General features: G+C 37.8%; 1 protein-coding gene across 2 annotated transcripts in view; it reads right to left on the bottom strand.

The window, feature by feature from the left end:
* GULP1 (GULP PTB domain containing engulfment adaptor 1) overlaps positions 1–22,315 on the bottom strand; it is a 141,733-nt gene that overhangs the window by 8,423 nt on the left and 110,995 nt on the right. Inside the window, exons 9-11 of one of the 2 annotated variants that reach the window (XM_073306130.1) lie at positions 19,635–19,859; positions 16,187–16,325; positions 7,898–7,992 (exon numbers count right to left, since the gene is read on the bottom strand). In XM_073306130.1, the coding sequence (XP_073162231.1) occupies positions 7,898–7,992; positions 16,187–16,325; positions 19,635–19,859 (459 nt within the window). The remainder of the gene's footprint in view (positions 1–7,897; positions 7,993–16,186; positions 16,326–19,634; positions 19,860–22,315) is intronic. The other variant, XM_073306131.1, reaches the window with a different exon arrangement.

Raw genomic sequence — 22,315 nt, 5'->3', positions numbered from 1 at the left:
TAATGCCAGGAACTACAGTGTTAACATGAATAGACTTAAAAATCATCGGACTCAACAGATTATCATAGTGGCCCTTTCTGGCCTTGGAATCTATGACAAACACAGGAAGTAACTGTCCTGCTCCATTCAGCATTGGGGAGGCCTCAGAGTACTGTGTCCAATTCTGGTCACCACACTTCAGGAAAGATCTGGACAAATTGGAAAGAGTCCAGAGGAGAGCAGCAAAAAATGTAACAGGATTAGAAAATATGACCTATAAGCAAAGGGTAAAAAGACTGGGCATGTTTAGTCTTGAAAAAAGAAAACTGAGGGGGCATCTGATAACAGTCTTCAAATATGTTAAGGGCTGTTATAAAGAAGATGGTGATCAATTGGTCTCCATGTCCACTGAAGATAGGATAAGAAATAATGGGTTTAATCTCAGCAAGGGAGATTTAGTTTATATATTTGGAAAATCTTTCTAATGACAAGTGTCAGTTAAACTCTGAAATAGGCTTCCGAAGGAGGTTGTTGAATCTCCACCAGTGGAAGTTTTTAAGAACAAGTTGAACCAACACTTGTCAGGGATGGTAAGGTTTACTTGGTCCTGACTCTGCCCAGCGGCTGAACTAAATGACCTCTCAAGATCCCTTCTAGCCCTACATTTCTATGATTCTTAAATAGGTTTCTGTAAACAGTTGTCCTTATCAAGAATGCACCATTTGGAAGATATGTTTAGATAGGACTGTTACCCTTATCAAAAGCATTCTATCAACACCAACGTCAAATCCTGCTCTCCTTACTTACCAAATTCCCATTGAAAGCATGGAGTAAAACTCAGTAAGGACATCAGGACTTGGCCTAAAATCTGGCTGACAATGGCACAAATAAAAGTAGTAGAATGGCATAAAACTTCAATCCACTTAGTTCCTGACTTAAATGAACTACAGTTTGGAATGATGATTATATTTCACAAATTATTACCTTTTTCAGATTGTTCATTTTTATACATTTTGGCAAAAATATGAATCAGTATTTTCCTAAAAGTAACAAGATGTTGATACCAATGAAAAAAGGAAAATTTAACATTTTTTCTCTTTATTTAAAATGCAAAAACTATTATTTGCATTAACTAAAAAGGTGCTTATGTCTGTCTAGTTTAAAGCATCTTCCCCACACAAATATTGACGATTAGCTTTACGTATTATTCACATATTTTTATAATATTTTACATTTTTTAAAAATTTACAGCAGATTTGTAAAGAAAGTACATTCCTTCCTCCTTAAATCACATCCTGTCTGCCTTATTCACATAAGTAATTCCACTGGTGTCAATTAAACTAATTGATTAACGTGACGAGTGTCACATAAATGTCAAACAGCCCATGGATTGCTTGAAATCTCTCCCATTTTACTTTTGAAGAAGAGGAGCCCTCAGAAGTGTATAAAAATTTAGACTGACATTTTTCAGCTTCTTTCAAGAGTTCTCTTCTCTCAAAAGTGGGCTGAATTTAATCTGACAACTCTTTGTTTGGTGTTTAAACATATTTTTTGTTTTTTTTTTTTTGTAATCTGCAGATCCAATCTGTCAAGCACAGCACTAGCCTTTAGAAGTTTCCATGGGCATATCATGCTTTTGAATGTGATCTTAGATTCATAAATTTGTTTTTCTTTTTTAAACCTGCTTATAAGTTTGGCCAACAGCTTTTTAAGGTTCTATAGTTCACACCAGCTTGGCTATGATATTTCTTCTGTCTAAGCTTCATGGGGGAAGAGGGGAAAACAACAGGTACCCCCCTCGCTTGCTGACTTCCGTTATCCTCTGTAGAGTCTAGGTAACAGGAGAAGGGGTGTTAACTGTGCTGTGAAGTCAGATGAACTCCCTTTTGCAAGGAAAGGGGATGATCTGGGTGATGAGAGTGCCCTTTGTGTGCATCTATGGAGGTGAGATGATTTATAAAGCCATGGGCTACTTTTACTTTAATAATTTCTCTTATCTGTAGCTCTCACAGTTAACTCAGAACAATCAAAGCTTTGTGCAGGCTTTCAGGCACACAATTCATATTCACAGGTTTTAAGAAATTATACAGGTAAGGTGCTGTATATTTATTATGAAACCCAGATTGCAGTGTGTATATCTCCCTTCACCTTTCACTCTCAAAGACCAACACTTTCAGCTGTAATAATAATGATGTCAGTTGAAATGCCAGGGCTGGAGAAAAATGGATGAGCATTTATGTTTTGTTTCATTATTTTTGAAAAGCAGGATTATTTTAGAAGTCAGAATATTCTTTTTAAAATAATGATATTAAATATGTTATGGGCAGTCAATAACATATTTTTCATAATATTTGTTGTACATAAAATAGTATTTGATATCTGTAATACACAACATTTTTTCATTGAAAGGGAATCACGTACAAGCACAACACATTGAAATATATTATTTGTATCATTATATATATGTACTTTAGCTTCTGCAAACAGGCAGGATTTTTTTTTTTTTACTGAAGATGCTGCTGTCCCAATAAAACAGCATGTTCACCATGACTTTGTAATTTCTTCCTGAATTTTTAAAGTGCAAGCAGTAATTGTGTCAATAACCCTGGAAATCACTCCCCATTGGGTCTGAAATAGCTCAAATCTGTTGATCTCAAGGGCACACAACCATGCCCATCTCCAGTCTTTGGGGAAGGATGGGTACATTGAAGGCTGTGATCTGTGGCTGGGATCATGCTAAGAAACTCCCCTTATTAAGCAAACTGCATATTCTGCACTACCTTCGATTTCCAAGTTGAGTTAATGAGAGCCCCAAATTCAGCATATTTTAGTGGCGTAATTTGAAGTGATGAAAGCATGAATGACAATAGCAATGTCCAAATTCAAACATATGGTTTCAATTTCTAGGAGACATAGAGTAGAAAAAGCACTGTCCTGGCCAGGGTGGCCACATGACTGTTTAACAGCAGAAGAGGATCAAACAGGACCACCAGCTTGTGAACTTTAGTACCAAATGGTGGATAAACACACTCAGTTAAGGACAGCATATTTTTCAGTCACTTCCTTCAACCAACCACTGTCATTTCAATCTTGTCCAGACGCAATTTCAGTCAGCTAACCATCATCCATTCCCCAATAGCTAGTACACATTGGGTAACTCATTCAGGAGCCCTGCCACAGCCAGATGAAACAGAAACAGAGATGAGAGCAAAAAGCGTAATGGAAACACTGTAGCTCATGGCCTCTTGATTATGCCTCTTAAGGGCTAATTATACATACAAAAGGCAGGGAGAGAGGGAGAACTCCATGTGATAGATCCTTGATGCAGAAAAGCAATTGCCCCAAACTATCTTCTGGGATGTCTCTAAGAGGTAAAAACCCAGGGCTGGTCTACACTAGAAAGTTAGATCCATTGTTGCTCAAGGATATGAAAAATTGACACCCCTGAGTGATGCAGTTAAGCTGACCTAAATGCCAAAGAAGCGAACGCTAGATTGATGGAAGAATTCTCTCAGGAGGTAGATTTACTACAATGATGGGAGGGGTTCTCCTGTCGCTGTAATAAGTGTCTACGCTGAAATGCTACGATCGTGCAGCTACAGAGCAGCTGCTGTAGCGTTTTCAGTGTAGACGTAGCTCAAAGCCACTGAAAGGCCGCCCCCTTTCAGAGCAGATCAGCATCGTCTCATGACAACTGGTATTGCACACAATGGCCAGATTTACCGATATGAGTACAGGCACCTGATCTACAACGTTGAGAGCAGAGGATAGGTTACCAAACCAACTAGGGCAGTCTTGGGGAAATACTCAGGCCTGTATCCACTTTGGAAACCTGAGGAATCTAGATGCTTGACCAGCTCTAGCAAGGACACACACTAGTGATTCCAATCGTTCTTCAGTCATTCAATGTCCAGCACTGCAGAGATGCAGCACAGTCCTGAGCTCAGGTAAATGGTAGAACTTTCTGTTTTTTAATCTAGTTGAGTTGTTTTTCATTGTCAGTCTGACTGCACCCACTGGGCTTAAAGCAGCACAGACCCAATGATCCAATGGCAAATTTACATGTATTTGAGCAGATAATGATCTCTATCTAACTGTGATTGATTTCAGGAAAAATAAAGTCAAGCCTCTTATTGCATTAGGAAGAGAAAGAAGAATGGCCACAGCTTCTGAAAGCTGTATAAGATCAACTGAAGTGAGACTTTAGAATATATAACAGCTGCTGCTGCTATAATTTGTGAAATGGGAAAGTTTCCATCCATGTAACATCCTTTAAGAAACTTCAAATTCAGGAGCTTAGAGAATATGGAAAGACTAATTTGATTTATGTGTGAAGTATGGTAAAAACACAGAGGGGTGAAAATGTTTCAGCAAAACAGAGGGAATGTGTGTCATTCTGTACCTTGGGGGAGTGTCCTGGAAACCCCATATTCCTCATTTTCATATAATCATGATCTTACATATAAAAGCATACCTTGTAAGGTATCAGGGGAAAGGTTATGATCTGCTGAAAGTCATTTCTCTATCCATATATGTGTATCATTAATGCATATGAAGTTATGAGAATTGTGTTGTATGGTGGTCACTAAAACATGCTGTAAATTGGGGAATCAGCCAAATATTAGCTCCCCAGAGGCAACAGCAAGGAAAGTAACCAACACCAGATCGGGGTATCAATCAACCCATCAACAACCATTGTCCAGCAAGGGAGCTACTATGCAATGACTCACCTGCATGAGGCCACACCAAGGGAATTTCTCAACTTTGCCTGGAGACTCAGCAATGCACCCAGACATGCCTGGACTTGTGTTTTCCAGCACATGGACTGAGGGTATAAAACAGAGAGAGTGGCCATGTGCTGGGCCCTTCTCCTGCCCTCACCTATGCTGCAAGCACCTAAGACACTGAGAAGAAGACAAGACTCCAACAGAAGAGATTGGCCAAGGTTTAAGGAACAAACCTGTATATTAAGGACTGCAATATCCAGTGGGGTGAGAAAAACTGCTTAATCTAGCTGCTGCCCCGTCTGATAGGATTGAGAGTTTAGACTGCATGCTTATATTTTATTTCTTTTGGTAACTAACTCTGACTTTTTGCCTATCACTTAATATCACTTAAAATCTATCTTTTATAGTCAATAAATTTGTTTAACTGTTTATCTTTACCAGTGAGTTTGTCTGAAGTGCGTGATAAATCTGCTCAGGTTTGACAAAGGCTGGTTTTATAACCACTTTCCATTGTTGAAGTAGTGAACCAATTAATAAATCTTCACTGCCCATCTTGAGCAGTGCAAGATGGTATATTCCTCTGGTATGGTGCTGGGAGCTGGGGGGATTTGGCTCTGGTGCCTTTCTCTGGGTGATTCATGAGTGGATCTGGAAGCATTCATGCAATCTAGCTGGGTATCAGGCTCCACATGCTGTTGTGCTGAGTGATCACAGTGCCAGGGGGGTTTGCTGCTGGTCCCACAGTCCCAGGCTATACCCCCAGAGGATCCTGTCACAGAATGTTTACCAGAGATGTGTCTGAGCACATGTCTGGATTTTGACCATTCCTAAAAGGTCGGGTTCACAGTGACAGTGGAAAGATCATAATTGTGAAATATGGACCAAAATTAAAGTTGGATTTGGAAAGATACCCAAAAGTGCAGAGAATTTAATTTGAGCCCATCTTTTTTTGGCAATGCTGACAGTAATAACAAGCAGCAGCTACTTAGTGCTTTTTTATCACCTGTGTTTTACTGATGTTCTTGTTATGCCTTCACTCTTTGTCTGTCTCAAACAGTACCTGCTATAAAGATATACTAACTCTGTTTACTGGAAATTACTTAGAAATTCCCCACTTATATCAGTAGGTTTATGTTCTCTTGAATGATCAGCTGTTCTAAGTTGTCATCTTGCCTTCACTGCTGAATTCTATGTAAATTGTCTCCCTGGACAGACTACCAATAAATAACAGTATTATGTATTATTAGATCAAATACACACTTATTGAAACTCAGAAAATCTATATTTTTACAAAGTGAATGAGTACAACATGCTGGCTCTACATACATGTATACTATAGAGAATAAATGAGGCCTTCAGTTTTGTCTCATATTCCCCATTACTGCCATATTCCTCAGAACATGTGGTATTTGGCCTCACTAGGTTTCTTGGAACTGGAACTGCTTATGTTTTTCTTCTTCCTAATTCTTTTCACATCTTCACTGACTTCTTAGATAGGCTTGTGGGCCCAAGAAACCACCCATGACTTTTCTAAGATGCCAAACTTGCCTATCATGCACTGTTTCATATTTCTTTCCATTTAAAAATAGGCGAGCAACTGACTGATCTTAATCAAGAACTAATTTATTATATAGATCTTAGAATACAAAAGCTTAATGTCAACAATTTTGCCTCCGAAGTTCAAGTGTGAAATGGAAGCAAAAAAATTCCACAGGTTTTTCAACAGCCCTATATTTTCATATGCCAGCATGGAAGATGCCTCATATTGTGTCAAAAGATCAGGCAAGTGAAATTAACACGAACAGCCAAGACAGAAACATCCTCACCCTCCAGATACATTTGGGTAGAATAGATTGATAAATAATATGTGCCTGAAGAGACACTTTCACTAGCATTGGTCTGATGATGAAAATGTGAAAGTGAACTTATACAATACCAGTGTAAGTCCGTAAGGAAAAAGCAACCATATTTAAATAAGGAAATGAACAATTGGGAGAAAAGTCTATAAATTATGACTTGAAAGACAACTTCCCTGCCCCAAACCACCAACCAACCAATCCCTCTTAAAAATAACAAAGCCCCCCAAAAACATTTGCATAAAAATGGTCCTGAATTACAGACATAAAATATAAAAGATGTCAATTATACAGCATGCCCATTCTTTAGGATTTTAATTATAACAAGTTGATTTAATATTAATATTAAAATACGATATACCAACCATCGCTGACGCTAAACACCCAGGAAAGCACAAGAAGATAAAAGAGATATTAGAAATAGTATAAAGAAATATAAACATTTTTAGGAGTCTTTTTTGGCCTAAACCATTGATTTATGCTAGCATTCTTTGTAGGACGATATCACATGCATTATGCAATCAAATTCAACCCCCTTTGTTGGAGAAATTATTTAAACAATGCTGTGGAAATTCCACAGTAGAACTGTTCTAGCTAGGTTTTCCTGATGCCGAACCTCTGAGTGATATTTCTCTTGTCTTATTAACTTTAGCTTTGACCTTATTCTATGCAAATATTAGTACTAGTGCTAGTCAGAAACTTGAATTCCCAGTCCGCAATAAATTTCAAAATGAAATAGTTGTTACAAAACGGAATGATAAATGAAATTTCAACATTTCCCATCAAGGGGAATTCCAAAGTTTAGCTGTAACCTTTTCTAAACATTTCCAAGTCTCCCCGAGCTGCCCATTACTTGGGAGCCTCCAGCTGCCGAGGAACCTGGGCTGCCAAGGAGCCAGGCAGGTAAGCTGGCAGAAAACTAGGCAGGCTTCTACTGGAAACTTGCCAGTTTCGCTTAGAATTTTGTCAAAATCAGGATGGTCTTGCAGAACATTTTTATTTCAACTAAACATCATTTTCTGACAGAAAATATCAAATGATGTCAGAAAATTTTCAGCCAGCAATAATTAGTACACTTAAGTGCCAAATGCATTCCTTCTAAAGACACTGAGAACATTCAAGATTGCCTCAGGGAGTCAAATGTTCAACTCTGATTGAAGGTCAGTGGGATCCCTCCACAAAGATCAAAGTTCATTCTTCTTTGTATAGTAAAGAACAAATCCTTAACAGGCTATATAACAGAAAGACAGCTGTATGATGTATACTTTACCCTTATTAGGTAAGTGTTCATATGCTAATGGAAACCATTTATTGAAATGATAAATAAGTAATTACCTGCATCTCATCTAGTTTGGACTGAATGTCTGGAGGGAAATCTCCTGCTCCACAGCTAAAAGGGTCAAATGGTTCTGCTCCAAAAAGGTCTCTCTCTAGAATGAAAAAAAAACATTAAGTCAAGAGCTAGTGACATAAAGAAGGAGTAGCATGGTGCACGGTAAACATGTCTCCCTACAAAATATCCTGAACAACATTTCCAGTCATCCATTTTGTGAACAGCAATGTTTAAATATAAACTTGGAAGCTAGTCTGATTTAGCTTATTTTCTTCCCTTTCTAAGAATGCTACCAAGCTGATGTTTTCACTTCTTCACTTGTTCTCAGTTCTCTCTCTTGCATTTTTTTAGGAATGTTCAGTAATTATCATATCATAGCCTCGGTGAAGGAAGTTCAGGCCTTACCTCTGGTCTCTGTGAGGTAAGTTATAATGGCATAGTCCTGCAATTATTGTGTGTGGGAGTTTCACAAATGAAAAAAGGTGCAGAAGTGGTCACCAAGCATTCATCTTTTTTTATTTATTTAATATATGGCAGAAATAGACTCTTGAAAACTATCCAGGTCACCTGTTTGTTGCTTCTTGAAATCAGGTCAGAGGGTTTGGATAAAGACAAATGGCCCTCTCTGTACACACCAGGTAAGGCCTTGACTTGTGACACAGTTCTTTTGGACACAGCTGGTATTAATGGAAACAACTATTAGCCCACAGGCATTTTAGTTTACTTTTACATAAGATTAACATCAAAAAACAAAAAGTAGTGGACCATGAAAGATCAGTTATCATAGATGTCCAAAGAACCTGGATCTGAAATGGAGCAATACATCTGTACACCTCTTTCTGTCAGTGCCTTACAGCAACTTCTCACTATTCATTTTTTCTTCCTAACTAGTCTTTGTTTTTCTTAATTGTGTCACTGTCTATTTTTAAGGTCCAGTCAAGATCCAATATCTTCAATATCACTCTACTGTATTAGTTCAGTATTCTATTAATCTTATTTCATCCGATTTGCAGCCCAGTTCATTTATTTTTTCTCTCCCATCAGGTACAGATGTTTTTTTCTCCATAAAACGAGTGCCATGTAAATATGCTATTCTTATCCAGACTGGAAGCCAGCTAAACTGGTTTTGATAACCATTTTGCTAACACAGTTTAAACATATTGGTTGCATCACTTGCAAAATTAGGTAACTACATCTGCATGGCTGCCAAAAGGAAAGTTCAAACTATATCTTATCTTTTATCCACCAAATCTGCTAACCATGCTATCAAATTATAAAGTGTATTAATTTATGAGTAAAGAGGGCTATTGATACCTGTGATACTATTAGCCCAAAATATGACCTGCAACATTAGAGTCAAGAGGTTGGAGTCAGCAGTCAATTACGTTACACTGAAAAACAAACTACAAAGTATTTTCTAAATCAAGAAACTGCATGTTACAGTATTACTGTTCATGCAATCAATGTTGAAAGAAATTGCACAGGATAGATACAGAATATAGAATATTAATATATTAATTCTGAAATCTGTTTATAGAACAGTATGTCTAGAGAGCCGTGACTTCCATGGCAATTCTGTGTTTGTGTGTGCATGTGTGTATGATTCACAGAAAATCACGGGTTGAAGTCTTGGCCCCACTTAAGTCAATGGCAAAACTCTCTTGACTTCAGGATTTCACCAACAGGCTTGCCAGCCCACTACTGAACAAGACTGTTCCTTGAAGTTTTATCCTATATGTCCATTGCAATGGAGCATGGGTTTTAAACTAACAATTTAGTATTATTAGTTGGTTTTAAGATATTCTGATTTTAAAATAAAGGATATTAGAGTTCTCATAATTACATAATTACAAACAACTTAAATTATCATGTGCCACAACATATTTAACTAAAATGACTACTTTTGCATTTTTTCCATGACAGGGCTATGACTTTTTCTTTTTTTTTTGCCATGATTAACAATTAACATTAAGTATGTCAATATTTGTTGTTTCAAATGGATTTTAAGAGGCTACTTTAATGTTTCTGTCATACTTAACATTAAAGTACTGAAGCAAACTGGAATTTGATTGGTTAACCAGAACCTCACAAACTGTGGTTACATTATAGTCCATCTGGTTATATGATGTGACCTCGAACCTTAGGACCATATCCTGGCCCATGGTGCAGCTCGTTTATGCCACCAGAAAGCTGTCCATTGTACGCAGATACAGACAACCATGGTATAGCAGAATCCTTGGCTAGCATAGAGCTGATGTAACTGGCCTCTGCACCTCTGGCTTTCTGTACAACAAAGAGGATTTATCTGGGGTGCACTGAAGAGATATGGCTGGAGTACTCTTCAGTTCTGACGATCCCCAGCTGGTAGCCAGCATACGTTGAGCAGCTGAGGGATGCTCTAACTGACAATGAGCGCAGAACCATCATTCTTCTGTAATGTTCAGGAGATTATGTATATTCATTACTATAGATATGAGTTATTCTCATTTTTATTTATTACTTCCATTTCATAATACCAAGAAGATGATACTTTTCAGTGCGACTATTACCCTTCGCAGATAGCTGAAGGCAGTCAGTTTTTGATACCATGCCTTACCAAACACCTAAGGCATACATCAGTGAAATAAAAAAAAAAAAACATGGCTTTTGCATTTCTTAGGGCTGAAATATAACTTCACATTATTATTAAAAGGAAGTTTCTGAACATTTGACTGATATGGAATATTTTCAGTTATTCTGGAATATTTCTCATTTGGGCCCAAACCTGCAAGAAGCAGTTCTGCTCAAGTTAATGGAACTACTCACATGAGTAAGGGTTGCAGGTTACAGGGTTTGATCAGTAATTTCTCCTTTCAGGTGAGGAAATGGTTTGTTTCTACTGTTATTGATTTTATGTAACTTTATCCTTCAAAACTAAGCATAGAAAAACTTATTCTAGATGAGGTAAACCATGCCATACATCAGTTTAATTCATGTTCAAAATTAATTTTATAGATACATATCCAGTGCCATATCGAGTAAACTTTCCAATGCAAATTATGTCTGAACACATTCAGTTTCTAAATATCTGTTTTAGGGTTGGGTTTGATCACATACTATTCTTTGGAGAGGGCTGAAAATTGCTCTTGTACTTTCACAATCTCTTTGCTGTACTTAAAAATAACATTTATTTTTCATGACATATTTGTGAGTGGATGTAATACTCCGAGTTATGAGAGAAACAGACAACGCTGCCTAGAGCTAACACAGTGTCAGGCAGGTGTTTTGCAAGCTTCCCCACACATTTTTCTTCATACAGCCTTGTCCTGAGCAGCCACATTATTGTCGCTGTTCTCCTGAACAGAGGCTGACAGCTGTGTGGTAACTTTGGGCTAGGTAACAACATTTAGGCACAGCTGCACCCTCACTAGGGGATCACCGCAGGCTTGTCTCTCAGAGTTCTTCACCCTGCATAAGGAGTGAACCACTACACCCCTTTAAGGGATGCAGCTTCCCTGTGTGACCATCCCACTCTGTGAGAAGCCCCTCTGGTCTAAAGAAGTGGAAGACAACATTTCAGTTTGAATGTGCGGCACTTGCCCTGTATGAAATGCAGCCTAACAGCAGGTTAAAAATCAGCAAATACTTAACAAGGAAACTAGTTTTTTGTTACAAAAACAACTATATTACACATATGCATTATACTTAGAGAGAGAAAGGTATAAAAGCAATTTTCAAAACAGGATTTAGAAATACTGCACCTGTCAGTTGTGTTTATCTCCATGACTGAGAACAGTCCCTCAATGAGAGTTACCATTGTAATAATACAGTATTTCCCATCCTGATTATGCAGATTAGGATAGAGGTAACACAGATCCTTTTTGACTATCTATGACATAACAAAGCAGGTGATATTCAAATTTGTTGTAAGATAACTTAAAACATGAGAATTTCTCACCTGGAAATTCCTTTTTGCCACTATATAAATCCATTATACACCTACACCTTGAATACTGTGTGCAGTTCTGGTCACCCCATGTCTAATGGATACATTAGAATTGGAAAAAAAGTATAGAGAAGAGGAACAAAAATGATTAGGGGTATAGAACAGCTTCCATATGAGGAGAGAATTAAAAAGACTGGGACTGCTCAGCCTGGAGAAGAGACAACTGAGTGTAGATATGATCAAGGTCTGTAAAATCATGAATGGTGTGAAGAAAAAGTGTTATTTACCCCTTAACGTAACACAGAAACCAGGGGTCACCCAACAAAATTAACAGGCTTCAGGTTTAAAACAATCAAAAGGAAGTACTTCTTCACACAATGCACAATCTGTGTAACTCATTGCCAGCGGTGTTCTGAAGGCCAAAAGTATAACTGGGTTCTAAAAAATTTAGATACATTCAAGGAGGAGAGGTCCATCAATGACTAGTAGCCAAGATGGTCAGGGCTGCAACCCCTATGCTCTGGATGTCCTTAACCTCTGTCCCCCAGCCAGAAGTGGGGACTGGATGATTGTGTGGATCACTCGATAAATTTCTCTGTTCTGTTCACTCCCTCAGAGGCATCTGGTACAGGTGTCTGTCAGAGACAGGATACTCTGACCCAGTGTGGCTGTTCTTATAGACATATCAGAGAGACACTTTGATGATTATTTAAAGGATTCTATATTGTTTATTGGAATTTTCACAAAGGAAGTAGCTGAACTCAGTTCTTCATTGGTAACTAAAATAAGAACTGAATAACTGATTTTTCAACCCTTGTATTTGCAATGTCTATATATTGTGGAGGTGAACTTGAAAACTTAATTTAAAATTGAGTTAAACTGAGATTTCTGTGCTCATTAATCCCACTAACCAGGCTGGTGAGACCACTCTGCATTCAAAGAAGTTTTAATTAACTTTTTAAATATTCTTTTTTAGCCTCGCTCTTCCTGGTTTGCTGAAGATCTTTCATAATTTCTCAATTTGTGACAAAGTTGATAACATAATACTGCTAGAATGAGACTTGTGGTATCGGCCATACCACAGACATAAAGATTCTGGATTATTTCACAAAGGGGAAAAAAAAAACATTGGCTGGTGGAAGCTCTCAGCAAACAATCTGGGTTTAACTATCTTTGCAATTCACCTTGAAGAACCCCATCTTGCATTCTGAGCATTCCCTTTCATAGAAAATTTCTAAATTTTTGGTTTGTTTTCCTAATTGAAACAAAAATAAATTTCAAAGCGTTGAAATCCTTCGTGAAACAGAATTGTCATTCTCCACATAGCTCTATCCCATACATAATAGGGATGGGTAGAGCCAGCGACTGAGGCCCCACGATCCTGGAAGCCGGGGATGTTGAGGAGCTCAGCTGGCATGCTGGCAGAAAGCGAGTCAGGTTTTGAAGGCTATCTGCTAGGCAGGGTTCTGCTGAAATCCTGCCTAAGTTCTGGGGAAGCATCATCAAAACCGAACTATCTCTGTGAAACATTAAATTTAAACAGATCAGTAAATTTTGAGAACAAAATGCCTCCTTGGGATTCTATTGACCAGCTCTAAAGGGAGCCATTTTTGGGTGGAATGGAAGTGTGGATGGGAGATGCTATAACTTTCACCAGGAGCCAGCCCCATGAATAGAGGAGGAGGAAAAGTGGCTTAGAGCTTCCTTTGTATCCTTTCTTGAGCTGTAAAATCCCAACTTGAATATAGATTAGTCCATAACACAAATTTATACAGATAAAAGACCCAAATCTGTCCTTTCTGTGCATCCCAAATTGCACTGAGATCAATGAGATTTTGAGAACATAAAGAATATTGCAAGAATATCCCCTATAACTGAAGCATACCAGGCAGCAGAAAGAGAGTTCTAGGCTATGTTTGAAAAGATTTCTACTGCCAGACTACACTTTTTCTACTACCAGATGCTTAGGATCTGATTCTGCCAGTCTTTGGTGCTATCAAACTACACCAGCTGTCCCACTGAAATCAGTGAAGTATAGCACTATTCAGTGTCAACAAGAGTGGAAACATTAGGGCTATTAGCAATTGTAAAGACAGTCAGGAATATCTCAATCATTCAGTGCCTCTTGACATTTTTGGTATATGCACTCTTCTTACCCACTTTTCAGAACCTTTGTCACCCTCTGGATTGAAACTAGGTATCCAGGTTATCAGTTCAATTTAAAATTACTTTATTTTCCAAAATTAATTCAAAATGGTTTGTCAATAGTCAGATCAAGACTAAAATATATTTTCTCTATATTCTAGCAGAAAAACAGCTTATCCATTAGAGTAATGGAATTTACAGGCAGACTGGTGCTACTCATTAAACAGATGTTTTCAGAGAACTATCCACAATGATACCAAAATCTCTTTCTTGAATGATAACAGCTAATTTCAACCCCATCATTTTGTTTGTATAGTTGGGATGATGTTTTCCAATGTGCATTACTTTCCATTTATCAACACTGAATTTCACCTGCAATTTTGTTGCCCAGTCACCCAGTTTTGTGAGATCCCTTTGTAACTCTTCACAGTCTGCTTTGGACTTAACTATCTTGAGTATTTAGTATCAGCTGCAAACTTCGCCACCTTACTGGTTAGCCCTTTAGCCAGGTCATTTATGAATATGTTGAAAAGTACTGATCCCAGTTCAGACCCTTGGGGGACCCTTCTATTTAACTGTCTCCACTGTGAAAACTGACCATTTATTCCTACCCTTTGTTTCCTATCTTCTAACCAGTTACTAAGCCATGAGAAGAGCTTCCCTCTTATCCCATGACTCCTTACTTTGTATAAGAGCCTTTTTGAGGGACCTTGTCAAAATATGGATTTGGTATTTCCTTTATGGATATTTATTCCTTAAGCAGTTAATGAAATCATTAACACATGCAACACCTGACCTCAATGTTAGATGTTAATGACATCAACTACTGCAGTAGTATCATCTCGTGTTCAAAACTCAGGAGTCCCCCAAAATTATGAGACTGACTTTAAAATCATGAAATTTTAAAACAAAACTAATGTTTGTTCTCATTATCTATCTTCTGGTTTTTGAGCCTTTGAGGTTTACATTTTCAAGATTTTCTTTTCAACCATGAGGGCTAGAAATATACTTTTTAAAAAAATGAAAACTGAGATTATGTTGTATGCAGAGGACTCAAAAGATGGGGCTTTAAGAAAAACACCAAATATGATAAATCTCTGTATACAATTGCACCACTGCTGTTCAAAAGAAATACAAATACTTTCATCAACTATAAACAGCCTTTCAGTTCACTGTTAAATGGCAAATTCTCTTGCAGTGTTTTTCTGTTAGGTTAAAGAAATGAAAAGCAGGAATGATCTTAGTCTCATTTACACCACTTTTCTACACTGAGTTAATGGTTAACTTAATTGGAGTCACTCCTAATTTACACCAGTGTAACTGTGATAAGAATTAGGTACCATTTCTGGTACCTGGTACCTTTGGGCCTGATTCTACTTCCACTGAAATCAATGGACTTTTGCCACTGACCTAGATGAAACCAGGAAGTGGCTCTTCATGTGTACACTAGGTGAGAAATGTGCAGTGAAACATTCTGCAAGGTCTGCAGATCAAATTGAACCTTGATGTGAGCAGGCAAAACACCAATGACTTCAGTGGACTTGTAGTTGGGCTGAATTGGGTACTCTACTTTATTTAGAACATTCTGGGGTCAAAATCTGAGAGCTCAGCAATTCTCAGGATAGGGCTTCTAGACCGTGTCAGGCAATAAAATGCAATATTCCTCCATCATGGCAAAATGCTGGAAACAAAATACACTACTTTCATACTGAGATTCTGAGCTTTGATCTTTGTTTCTCATGGATGACATGAAAAGTAACATGAACACTATTACCCCAATAAACTCTGAATATTCAGTTGTGAATCCAACTTTCCATTCTATACCATCACCACTCTTTCCCCCCTTACCCCCCACCAAATGGAGGTTTTCAAAAAATATTAATGTTGAGAGCAACAATGAAGAAAATGTAACTGGAAGTCAAAATACTTCCTGGGTTAACTTTTTAAAAAAACCATACTATAAAAAGTAAGGAAGTTTTAATTCCCAACCATCAAATTGTGAATATGATAGTTTAATCAACTAAATGAATTTATTCATTATTTAACTTGGCAGGAACTGCAAAGAATTTGGTTCAGATGGCATAAAAATGAAATGGCATTATCAGACATGTGACTAACAAAAACAGTAAATGGCTTGTCACGAAAATGTCAGTAAACCATTTTAGATGCTTTATTAAAAAACAATATAAGAAAAAATTAGGTCAGTCGTTACAAAACTTACTGATCTCTGCAGATCTACTGGGTACTGGAGGAGGCTGTGTGCCATTGCGAGTAGGTGTTGATGACTGAGGGGATATGGGAGAAAAGGGAACCATATCAAAGATGTCAGTGGAGGGTGATTTAGGTGTCACACTGCCTGCCTACAATAAGGACAATAAATATTAGGGTAATATTTCACATGAAAAAATCACAATACTGTACTTTTCAGCATGCAGAAGAGCTACAGTATCAAAAATAACAGCATGCAAAAACCAGCTCCTGACACCAAGCAAATGGCATTCACAACCAAGAGTTTATGGGACATGCTAAAACCCAAATAGCATTGTAAATTTCACATTTTCAGTAAATCTGAGATAGCCAGAAATAAATGACATTTAGACCTGAAAGAGCTGGAAAGAAACAACTCTAAATTAATAAGAATTTGAATAGAGGTACTATTCCCAAGACCCATTTAAGATAACAGGGCAACAGCAATAGGCTATATATTTGAATGTACAGAAATAGTGACTGAAATTAAAAGATATAATTCCAATATTTTTTTCTTTACTAATTTCTCCTTATATAACATGAGTATTTATTTGACAACCTATGAGAGCTGCTGTCCTCAATGCATGGAATGTATGTTGTGATAAGCAATAACCCGGACATCTAAGACACTGACAAAATGTAATATTAAAATCCAAAATAAAAAAAAATTATCCTTGAATGGGGAGCAGAAAATATTTCATTATGAAAGCCCCGGATTTTTTAGCAGACTTCAACAAATACTGGATAAGCAAATAAGTTACTATGGTTCCAAATTCACATTGAAATAAAAAACATGAATCACAGCTCATACAGCAGTTCTACCATCACTCCCAGGACATAGAAAACAGCTCAATCTAGTCAATACAGAACAGACGCTAAAAATAGCTTAAAAATTCAGAATGACAAACCAAACTAAGGCAAAATATATACCACTGATATGGGACAGAAGTATGCAAGTTCAGTTTTACTCACATTATAGAAAATAAGCTTCCGGAAATACTATAATGCCAGATGAAAAATGTACTATTTCCTAATTACTTGGCAAAATAATTCCCAATTTGCTCAAAATGCTGACATGAAAGAGGTTGTAACCAAAGGATTAAGACAAACTGATTTAGGCAGATTATCTCAGTGCTACAACCTGTGTGATAAGCAGCCTTAACAGATGCTCGCTCATGGGAGTTCCACAGCCCTCTTGGGCCATGCAGCTGTAATGGGAATGTTGGAAAAGTATTTTCCTTTCTTTAGTAGTTTCTATGTAGCTCAAATTGTCCCATCACAGAGATGCAGTCAAAGACAGTTCCATTCCAGAAAAGAAGGGCAGAGCTGGAGATCGGAATGTGATTCCTTAGCAGCACATTCACTCTGTGCAGGATAAAGTAAAACCTTCTACCTATAGAACTAGGTTATTATTATTATTATTATTTTTAACATAAAATCCATATACAGGCCAAAACCAGCCTTCTCTGCTTCTTGAGACTACACAAATATTTCCCTCATCCACAGCATTCTCTCATTCAGCATCACTCCAGGAGGTGGTGGCGAAGAAGGGGAGATAAAGCAGAGAAAGGCTCTGAAATCAGTGGAGGCAGAATCCCGTTTTCAGTACTTCTTCCTCTCTCATTGAGATGTTCCTCTACTCCCGAATGTGCAGTTTTCTGCAAAGTGGTGTTTTCTGCAAAAAGCTAACCTGTTTCTTGAATATGTTGACTCTCTCACTTCTACAGACTGTGCAGCTTGGAAAGATTTTATGTATATATAATCTGTATAATATATTAAACTTGGGCTGGAGAGAGTCCTAAAGTATTTATTTCCTGTATATTCATCTATATAGTCGTCATTCAATAGTCTTTTGTGGTATTGTTTTCTCAAAACCACATTATTTCCAGCTCATTAATTTGGAATTCATATTTTATATATACATATATATATATATTGTGGGATCTGGAAATACTCAGCCCCTCTGAGAATTGGGCCATTTTTAGTTACATGTATTGACATGCCTAATGTAAGGGCTCCATATATAAAAATTTTGGCTTGTCTTTTTACTTCATTCTATTTAATATAAATAATTCTCATGCATGTTTGTGGTAAGATTAGAATTCAACTTCTTTTTTAAAAATGATTAATTTATATGGAACTTCACACACACACACTCTTGTTGACATCAAGAGGCGTTAGCACATGCACTTCAGAGAAAGCCTATGGGCCAATGGTTCTTGAGAACATATTGTTTATGTGCAATAGACTCTTGTTAACTGCACATGGAACTCCCATTAAAATCATGGGAGTTCTGTGTGTAATTTTCAGGCTGTGTAACACAAACAACAGTAATCAAAAAGTGGGCAGATCTCACACTCCTCGTGCAAACAGAACTCCCAATGATGTGAGATGGGGTTTGTCTGCATCAGGAGTATATCAGGCCCTGCACGTATTTATGAGCCATAGATTACCCTAGATTCACATGCAGATTTCCCACTGATGTTCATGGAAGATTTTTGCGTGAATTGTGGCTAGTAGATAATAACTGAGAATTTAAGGTTATAAATAGGTCTGCAGAAACTAGATAGATATGTAAACAATATTTAAGGTCAGTCTTAAATGAGTCTTTTTGGTAAAAGCTTTTCATTCATATTTTGCTGTTCAATATTCCAATTTCTTGTCGTATTCATTGGGCATTTTGATAGCATTAATACAACTAATTTTTATTAAATTTGATAATTAGTGATTAATTCAAAAAATAAATGTGTACTATTAAAATCTGGATGAACATGAGAAGCATTTTTATTCAGTAAACACATGCAGAAAGCCGTGATAATGTTTGCCAAATACAGCCAAATGTCATTTGCAAATGGAGAAAAGGTTGTGAGTATTGACAAATTGTTATGAAAAGGCAGTCAATATGCATGTTACAGATCATTTTAGAATAAAATAATTTGCAGCCTTCATTTTGCACAGAGTTCATATAAACTATAGTAAAACAAATATAATGGCTGATAGTTCTTCTGGCTAATCAATACTTTCTCACTTACCCAAGTTCTCTTTCTACTGAAAAAATTAAAGCCCTCCAAATCAGACTTTTGGGACACTGTCTTGAATAACGTAAATACCTATTATTAGTGTAATTACTCTATCAAAATAGCAAACTAGTCCAATAAATATAGCACATACAGGTAATCCATTAGAACGTAAAGAAGAAGAAATGTTAAGAAGTTGGGAAAATAAGGTATTATCTTAAGGATATGATGCAGGCACCATAAAACATCTCAAAAGTCTCCATATTTTAACAGTACCCATAAAAAACCTACAATACATCTGATCTGTCCTTTAACCACTGTACAAAATGTATAGTTTAATACAATCAACACACAACAGAGAACATAGGAAAATAGAAAAAAAAAGTTTTTGCACAGCAGGATTACACGAGGTCTTGGGATGCTGTATTCATTGACTGGCTTGGGAAGACCACTTTTTGAAGGTGGTGGTGTTAATAGTCCAGATGATAGTCTGGAGTCAGGAGAGCTCATAGGAGTAAGTGTAATGGAAGAGATATCTAAACAAGGAGTTGAATCCTCATTATTACACCAGAAAAAGGTGGAGGGTCTTTGAAACATATGTTGATCATTATCAGACTTTATGTGCAGCAACTGTAAAGGAATCACAGAAAGAGAAAATATTCTAAGGAATAGAAAGTAGTAATGTAAGGGAAAGAAAAAATTCACATTTTATATTTTAAAAAGTTGTTTGCAAATTGCTGTTCAACAGAACGCTAAAGAATTTTTTTGTGAATGAAAAGAGAACCTTAAAAACTCATAGTCATTAAAAGTATTCCAGTATTGGTGGGAACAAAGAAGATTCATATATTAAAAATTCAATAAAAATACAATGAATACATTTTCTATGTGGGCACAATGGGTTGAACCCACAAAAATCTGCATGCAACAACATACCTACAAAACCCCATATTTGCACATGCAAAACAGTAGTTAGGCACATAATTAGGGAGGAAAGTTGTTGTGGTTAAAGTACAGGCCAGAATCTGGTTCTCTGTCATGTTAATACACAGTTCCACTGACCATTTCCCCCCCCCCAAAATAAAAAAAAAATCATATAATAAAATCCTCATACAATAAAAGCCTGCTATGTAGGCAGTTTATGGGATTTGTTTTATTTTGAATAGGAAGATTGTATTGACTTCTTTGGTTACTCAGCTATAGAATATGAAAACTATACAGTTCCTACACAGAAATATATATCCTTATAACATTTTTGGTACAACAACAACTAATGCACTTTTGAGTTGAAATGAGATGTGTTTAACTAGATAATTCAAACAGTGTCTGAGATCTACTATCACAAAGGCTGAAATCCTCTTTCCCCTAGCACAGGTAAACAGGGTTCATGACACAGCAGACCTGCTAAAACAATGAGGGGTCCTTGTGGCACCTTAGAGACTAACTAATTTATTTGGGCATCAGCTTTTGTGGGCTAGAACCCACTTCTGTGGTTGTGCTGAGTGGGGAGCCCCTTGCACGTGAACAGTCCAGCATTCTGGGGACTTCTAGCAGAGCAATTCTTACCAGTTGAAGAGGGGTGAAGCATGAAGGTTCTACCAATTCCCAAGTCCTTCCCACACAATGGCCAGAATAGCTACTGCAGCCTTTGAGTAGCATCACGGGGGCTGGTCCTTGTCTGCTCTGTGACTTGAGGAGAGGATTCCTCCCCTCCCTACCCCCAAACGCACAGTCAGCAGGGAATCCTGTTTTAGATGTGGTGGGCGCTAAGAAGTGTACTTATTCTCATCACCCAAAAGTCTGACAGTAAAACCTTACTTCCCCGATTTTATTTCCTTTCATTTTTAACTTGTTACTTCCTTTTGTTTCCTTTATCTATTTGAATGTTAAGGTTTAAAATAAGTTGTTTTAAAATTATCCTAATAATATGTTTTCATTTATAATTCTATAGACCTCATTTCAAAAACAAAACATACAAGCATTATTTGAAAAGTAAGTGGAAAGGTTTTGTTTGATTTTCCCTGCCACGTCCTGAGTTGAGGTCAAGGTTCTGTGTTTCTCATGAAAAAAATGATGGCTTTACAAACAACTAAATATGACCAGGGAGTTGCACTCCATCCCCTGCTTTAAGTGTTTGTGATGTCATCATTCTCCCCCCCACACACTCCCCGGCCTCCAATTTGTCCACATCCTTTCTGTAGTGGGGGCCCCAAAACTCACTGCAATACTCCAGATGTGGCCTCACTAGTGCCAAATAGAGGGGAATAATTATTTCCCTCAATCTGTTAGCAATACTCCTACTAATGCAGCCCAATATGCCGTTAGCCTTCTTGGCAACAAGGGCACACTGTTGACTTATACCCAGCTTCTCATCCAATGTAATCCCCAGATCCTTTTCTGCACAACTGCCCCTTAGCCAGTCGGTCCCCAGCCTGTAGCAGTGTATGGGATTCTTCTGCCCTTAGTGCAGGACTCTGCACTTGTCCTTGCTGAACCTCATCAGATTTCTTTTAGCCGAATCTGCCAATTTGTCTAGGTCACTCTGGACCCTATCCCTACCCTCCAGTGTATCTACCTTTCCCCCCAGCTGAGTGTCATCCTCAAACTTGCTGAGGGCGCAATCCACCCCATCATCCAGATCATTAATGAAGGCGTTGAACAAAACTGGCCCCAGGACAGAGCCTAGGGCACTCCGCTTGATACCGGCTGCCAACTAGACATTGAGCCATTGATCACTACACATTGAGCCCGACAACCTAGCCAGCTTTCTTCCCAACTTATAGTCCATTCATCCAATACTTGCTTTTTTAACACAATGAATCAGAGGGGGTAACCAATGTCCAAGGTCTGCAGGATACTTCCCTCTCTGGTTGTCTCTGGGGTGGGTCCTCCCTTCCCTCAGGGAGGGCCCCTTTGGGCAGCTGTGTCAGTGCCTTAAACTTCCCTCTGCTCTGCGCTGCTGGGGCTGTTGGCTGCAGGTCTGCTCACCTCCAGCTCTGCCACCCAAATGAACTAGTTCCCTATCTTTTAATTCCTCCAGCAGATGGAGCATTTGCTGCAGGTGTGGCGGGGCTGGCTGAGCCCAAAAT

Source organism: Lepidochelys kempii, chromosome 11 (assembly GCF_965140265.1).
Source record: "Lepidochelys kempii isolate rLepKem1 chromosome 11, rLepKem1.hap2, whole genome shotgun sequence".
NCBI classification, from domain to species: Eukaryota; Metazoa; Chordata; order Testudines; family Cheloniidae; genus Lepidochelys; species Lepidochelys kempii.
The sequence above is the reverse complement of the archived record's forward strand: the minus strand, read 5'-3'. Positions and strand labels throughout refer to the sequence as shown.